The sequence below is a fragment of the Vigna radiata genome, chromosome 8, assembly GCF_000741045.1.
Source record: "Vigna radiata var. radiata cultivar VC1973A chromosome 8, Vradiata_ver6, whole genome shotgun sequence".
Lineage (NCBI taxonomy): Eukaryota > Viridiplantae > Streptophyta > Magnoliopsida > Fabales > Fabaceae > Vigna > Vigna radiata.
The window spans coordinates 10,343,225-10,350,582 of record NC_028358.1 but is presented as its reverse complement, the minus strand read 5'-3'; the positions used below and the strand labels follow the sequence as shown (position 1 = coordinate 10,350,582).

Below are 7,358 nucleotides of genomic sequence, written 5' to 3'. Positions count from 1 at the left end.
AAAACAATTCAAGCTTTACAAAAATTTGGACATTTACTCTAATTTATAAATTATTATTTGTTTGTTCTAAATTTTATCACATTTTAAAAGACAAAGAAGCAAAGTTATTCCAAAAATAATTCCTTAAGATTTTATCTCTATCTCCATCATTTAGGTCATGTGCAAAGGCCAAGTTAAGCAACATCGTTTAATAAAACTTACAGTTAGAACATATGGCATTGAATTAGCAAATACGTCAATTTGGAAATGCAATTATTGCTTAAAAAATCGTGTGGTAAGATGGAAGGACAAAATATTGCTAACTAAATCTATATGATATTATAAGAACACAAATTTAACACAAATTTAGGATAAGCTAATTGGAACTCTAAGATTAAAATAAGTATGAAAACCAACTCTAACTTAATGATGAATTTTTATAGCTTAATTTTGTCTCACCTCCATTTTTTAAAACCAAATTAGTGTATTTTGTCAACGAACCATCGTTGTAATCAATTTAACAAAAAAAGAACCTACATTAACCTTTTAAAGAAGTGAAGTCAAATTAAAATATTGAAAATAGTGAAACAGAATTAAGAAAAATCATCTCAATGGGGGGAAAAATTCCTTAACCAAATTTATCCAAGCATCAAGGGAACGTAAGTACATATGTCAAATAAGAAAACCTACACCTCACCCAATATGAAATGAAGACAACAAAAATCATGAGAAATATTGGATCTTCAAGATTTTGATTATGGGAGAACAGCTATTTTTAACAGACAAGTTGGTCAAACGACCAAAGTATCTCAAGCTATAAAACTAATAAATAGGGAGACAGAAAATCACTCTGCCATGCACTTTCATATTGAATGAAAGTTGAAAATGCCCATGAATTCAATGCAAAACCAATATTACCCGAGCAACGATTGTCGTAGTCCTTTATCTAAATCTATCTTGATAGCAACCCAAACTTTTTCTTCTGATTAAATTTATTCAGTAAGCAAAAGCATTATATTTGATTGTCCATTCATATGAAAAGAATTCTTACGAAAATGTATTATGAAAACTTTCAAATCACTAGCGCTCTAGTTTGACTAGCAAATGAGAAAAAAAAAATCATCAACATTACATTTTGCACCCAGAATATTGATTGCAGAGAAAAGTTGTTCCCTGCAGGTCAGATGCCTTAATGTATCGGCAAATAGAAGATGTAATTTAAAAGAGAGAAGGCAAATGGAAGACGTCGAATGAGGCAAATGAAGACAATACTAAGTCTGACAATTTTCGCTCCAGGTAGAATAATAACATGTGTAGAATTATCACCCATTCCCAACAATTGTAGTTTCATTCCCTCTTGGTTTCTTGCAGCAGCTCAATAAAGCCATTATATTCAATTAGAAGTGAAATACTAGTGACATTCTCACAGTAACCAGGATGCTACAGAAAAACCTAGCAATTCTCTATTGATAAGCAAGGAATGAATTTTGGAGACAGTTAAAACACTTGTATAACATTCAGGTGACTATCAGAAGAGAATCCAAATCCGACTACAGCCAACTTATAAGCTCGGAGAATCAATTAACTGAAATGACAGATTCTATCATCGTTTTAGCAAAGTAATCAAACAATGTAATTAGCACACCACTTCAAACAAGAATAGAATTTTAAACGTATAAATCATAAGCAACACCAAATAAATCCCATTAACTGATTAACAAATCCGACCATCCAAAACTCAGCCACAGAAATGTAAACCTAAGATATATAATAATCCAAATCACAAAGCATAACAATTAGTCCTCTATTTAACAACATGAACAAAACCAAAAACAAGGCGGGCGGTGGCTAATACCTCCTTCCGCCGGCGCCGCGACCGAATGCGGGCGGTGCTTGTACGGCAACCGGATCGACCTTAACGACGCCGGGGACATCGGACATTCCGAGGGCGGCGAGCATGTCGATGGTCTCCTTGTCGACCTCGATCTGGTCGGTCCGGATGGCAGAGACTTCGGGGACGAAGTCCATGCGGCGCTCGCGCTCCTCCTCTTGCAGCTTGAGGGAGATGCCGCGCACCGGTCCCTTCTGGATGCGCTTCATAAGGTGAGTGGAGAAGCCGGCGATTTTGTTACGGAGCCTCTTTGAGGGAATGATGGCGACCTCTTCCAGAACCTTCTTGTTGGTGTGGAAGTCCAGCGTCATGCGAGAGTAATACCTCTCTATCACTTGCCTTGACGACTTCTTCACTGTCTTCGTCCTAACACGCCCCATTCTGCTAATTCAACTGCTTCTCTCACTCAAACACACAACCCTACAGACACAGATATGCAGACAGAGAGAGAGAGAGGCAAGAACTGAGGGAGCGCCAATGGTGGCAAATTAGGGTTTTGTAAAAATCCTATCCGAATCATTGGGCCTGTTCTGCAATCAGCCCAAGCCCATATTTGACAAAAATTTCCATTTCCCTTGTTTCAATTTGTTTTATTAAATTTCAAAATTTACTCCAATTGTTAAATTTCAAAATTTACTAAACCCTAATACCTTCATATTCTTTTAATATTTTCCTGCTACCCAAAATATTTAGTAAATATGTTAACTTGGTAGGATTCAGAAAAGGAAAACTGAAATTTTGTTAAGTATCAATTTAAAAATGAACCGCTTTTGTAGACACAAAAAACTTATTAAATATATTTTTTCATATGAGTATAAACCTTAAATTATATTTTTTTACACTTCGTGTTAATATTTTTCCATCTTTTTTAACAGATTTCTATTTTTTTTTCTATTATAGGTACGTAAATTTTAACACAGTTTCATTTCACTTCTATTTTACTAAATTTAATTTTCTTTCTAAATTATTTGTATTAAATTATAGATTTTATGTGTAATTGGAGTATGTTTTGTTATTCCTAAAAATGCCTTTTTAGGAGAGTTTTCAAATGTAACTTATGAGACACTCCTATATTTTTTAACTGTACTCGAAAATATTTTATATAATTGTCCTACTGAGATTATTAAGTTATATTTATTTTCAAAAAAATATAAAATAAAATGTAGAGATGGATTAATGGGCTGATATAACTTCGGTGTAAGAAATAGAGATATAGTTAGAATAGTATTTTCCAGGAATAATAGAGTTGGAAGTGAGGGTTAGACAAAAATAACTAATCTGTACTAGTTAACTGATCCATTTTTACTAACAGTTCAGTATACTATTTTATGGTTCAATCTTTAGAAACTAGTTATTTTATGAAAACTAAACTTATAACAGTTACAGTTTAGTTAAATGTGAGAATTGTATCTACTCTTACATCTTCTCTCGTTCTTGTTTTCCTCTTGTCAAAAAACTTTATTTAATAATGAAATATTAATAAAAGAAACTTTTCACGTAAAAAATTAATAATTAATTTTTGAAGACAAAATTTTTTTATCACAAATTTTTATATTTTTTTATCAATAAACATATATTACTTTTTAAATAATGGCTTAATTGCTTCCTTTGTCCTTGGTTTGACTGTAGTGGGTCAAGTTGGTCCATCGTTATAAAAAAATATCAATTTCGTCAAAACATGGTTTGAAAATGTCAATTTCGTCCAAACTTGATAAAATGTGCCCCAATCAAGTCCCTTCCGTTAAATTCCCAGGAACGGACGTTAATTTTCTTTTTCTCTCTCTTATGCTTATTTGTACAATGCAGTTTTTGTCAGTGTTTTTTTATTTGTACCTTTGAATAAAGTGATACTTTGTATTATTTTTTTATTTGATTTCAAATTTAACTAGTTCAAAGCACCGATTAAACCAACTAACTCTTGAATTTCTCATTATCATTTCGTTCAAATAAAATATATTAAATTAAAATTAAAAGTAACCATGGACATTCTATTATTATTAAACTTCAATTTAAAATTATTGATTTTATATAATTAAACTTTTTTTTTTCTAATTTAACTTTAGAATGGATACTATTTTACATAACAAATTAAATCATATAAAACAAAAGATAACAATTTATAAATTATTTTTCAAATATAATTAAAAAAGTGTATGATAAAACATCAGTTGAAATGAATTTTATCTTTTAAAAACAGTTTAAATTTTTTTTATCACAAAATATAACAAAATATATTTTTCTTAAAAAAGAATTTTAATTCTAAATAAAGTTATATAAATATGTAGATATATAAACAAAATATAATACTGAATTTAAGCCATTCAATGTCTATAGTAGAATAAACACAGTCTTCTATATATTTTTTTTTAATATATAATAATAATAATAATAATAATAATATATTAATAATAATAATAAAGGAGATACGGAAGAAGAAAAATATAAAATTTTGCAAGAACAAAATAAATTGCAATATTTATTTAGATAATAATATTAAATAATTATAATTTTTATTTTTTAATTTTTAATTATCCCATCGAACGAGCTAAATGAGGAAAACTATATCATTAGGAACGAAAATTTTGATTTTTTTTCTTTCACTTTTAAAATAATTTTATAGCTTAAATTTGAATAAATCTTTAGTACATTGAACTTTTCTTAGGTCATGAATTTAAGAAGAATTGGTATCTTTCTATTCACTAAAAAGTTATTTAAAAAAAATACAAAAGACATGAACAAATTAGTCTTTCATTAAAAGCTTTAATCACATATTTCATAAGAAAAAATTATAGACACTAAAAAGAGAGAGAAAGATGGGTAGAGGGTGCTGTTAGGGCGTCTTCAATTAGCTTATTTTGAGAAACCCAGGTAAGGGGAGCTAATTATTTTGTGTGGATTTATTTTATAAAATATATGCATGTTCGTTTTGAAGTTGATGTACTGTTTGAATTACAATTCTCACTATTTTATATATATGTTGAGTATGAATCTGTTTCAGCTTTTCATGTGTGGCTAAATTTATAATATGATGTTCTGATGGGACTGTTTGTTGTTGTCTTATGTAATTGATCTTGGTATGAGCTTGATTGCGAAAAGGAGGAGCATGTGATTTCTTTCCTGTGCATTGTTTGATAAATGGCATTGTTTGATGAATCTAATCTGTTTTTTTGAATGAGTTATTGACTACGATTGATGATGTTTTGGAAAGGCTTTAGGTGAGACTTTAATTAGCATCATTTAGGTAGTACTTGGATGCATGGGTACTGTTTCAGAGTATTGTGAGAAGGGGTAAAATATAATGCATGGGTACGGTTTTAGAGTATTGTGAGAGGGGAGTAAAATATAAAAATTGGGCGTTTGAGGTTTAGAGCACAACGAACTAGTTTAGGTAATTTAAATAAATTAATTAAAACTTGTTGAGATCCTTTCTTTGTTAGTAGGATAGAGGAACCTTAAAAACCTGAGTTGGCACATCCCTGATCATAGAGCAGTCCTGGCCTAGTCTAGTCAGTTGTGACTAGTCATATGTGCTGGTGTTAAAGGTGAGTTTGATGCGTTCAGACATCTGGGTTCTCTCCGGTAACCAATTGGGGGAAAGTAAGATCTCTATGCTGAAATCCTTTTATTTAATTAGGATTGAATATAAAATATTATAATATAATATATGTTAGAAAATTTAGGATTTTGATATAATATATTATATTTTATACATGATATATTATTCATTATGTTAATGTTATATTAATATATTATAGGAAATATATATTATATTAAAGAAAGTATGTTAATGTTATATTATTATATTATAGGTATACGTAATATATGTATATTGATATATAGAAAAGGAAGGATTACGTATTATAAAATATATATAATGAATTGGATTTGGTGGCAGGGAAGAATTGAGAATGGGAATATGACTTATAAAGAGGAGTGGTGTCCCGTAAAAAATATTGTAAGGTAAATGCATATAAAAGTAAAAAGAAAAGATGTTTTACTAAGTCGCAGTTAGAAAATGAAGGTTGATAAATAATAATTATATTTTATATTACATGATTATTTCCTGATTCTTGTATATTATATAATAATATATAATATATAACTTTTATACAGATTATTATTATTATATATATATATATAATCGTATAGAAAATTAACAGGTTAAGTTTTATTTAATAGTATATTGTGATATAATATTTGTATATTAAAACTATTAAGTTGAGCATTAAACTTTTAGTTAGAATATTTGCTACTTTTGTTAGCAATAACACGGAGAAGGAAAATCATAGAAGGGGTCTTGTTTTCTTTTTGTTTGTTCTTCGTTTTGTGGTTGATTAAATGATAGGTACTTGGTTTGTGGAGCATGTTCTGGTACATATGACTTGATCTTTAAAGCTTAAACATGTGGTTTGATTATAATTCAAAGGTATATGAATTGGGAAAGAAATAAACATGTTTCAAGATTACTTGTGGTGGTTTAATTGTAAGATCTCTCAGTGAGATTCTTAGTGTTTTGAAATGAAAGTAGGAGCTCAGTCTTGGGGGTCTTCTTGATGCTCCAATGGTCTTTCTTCTCACGTAGAGAGGACTGAACCATGTGGTGAGGAGTAGCAGGAGGTCTTAGTCTTGGAGGCTTCCATCATGCTCCAAGGCGCGGAATAGACTAACCTCGTGAGTGTGGCAGGGCGGGGGAGCCCAGGGCGGTGGAGCCTAAGGCAATAGAGCCTAAGTATCACAAGTCACCACGGGTGCATAACTCGTCATAACTCGACTATCATTCTAAAGTCCGGACGAGTCAAGTCTAGTATCTAATATGATAGGATGAATGTTTTATCTTGTTTGCTTTAAATTAACATCTTGTATGCACATGCTCTTAATTGTATGCTTTTTATATAATTAGCTCACCTTTGCAATTGCTTGTGTTTGTGCTATGTTTGCGTTTATTTCTCTTGTGATGATCATCCACTTGGATGGGAGCAGATGGCGAGGAGATACTTTGGAAACAACTCTTGATGGGGAAGGAAATATTGTTGCCTAGTTCTCTAGGGTTTAATTATCTTATCCTAGGATATTTTGAAGAAACTTTGTCATGTTCTAAGCTTTAAATTCTTTGTAATTTAAGGGAAAAACTCTAGTACTCCAAGTTTCCAAATTATACACTTTAAGAATGATTGTAATCTTATTACTCTTAACTGCTTTCTAGTATTATTCATGGTGATGCTTTTATTATGTTATATATCTTTATAATATAATTGGAATGTCACATTATATGTGTGTGTGTCAATAAATTTAAGAAAGTCACTCCATATTATATATCTAAAAAAACATACAATGTTATAAAAAAGATATAAAATAGTAAAAAACTAAGAATTCGTTTTAGAGAGAAATATAATATATATATATATATATATATATATATATATATATATATATATATATATATATATATATATATATTTTACTCTGTTTCATCCCATATAATCTATCA

The 7,358-nt window shown here is 29.9% G+C and overlaps 1 protein-coding gene across 1 annotated transcript; it reads right to left on the bottom strand.

The window, feature by feature from the left end:
* Positions 1-1,627: 1,627 nt before the first annotated feature.
* Positions 1,628-2,344, bottom strand: LOC106770863 (40S ribosomal protein S17). The gene has a single exon (XM_014656695.2). It carries the CDS (start codon positions 2,248-2,250, stop codon positions 1,828-1,830), a length of 423 nt encoding a protein of 140 aa, XP_014512181.1. The 5' UTR covers positions 2,251-2,344; the 3' UTR covers positions 1,628-1,827.
* Between the last annotated feature and the right edge of the window lie 5,014 nt (positions 2,345-7,358).

What these genes read in the sequence shown, in the direction of transcription:
- LOC106770863 (XM_014656695.2), bottom strand. Translation starts at nt 2,250, where the DNA reads ATGGGGCGTGTTAGGACGAAGACAGTGAAGAAGTCGTCAAGGCAAGTG.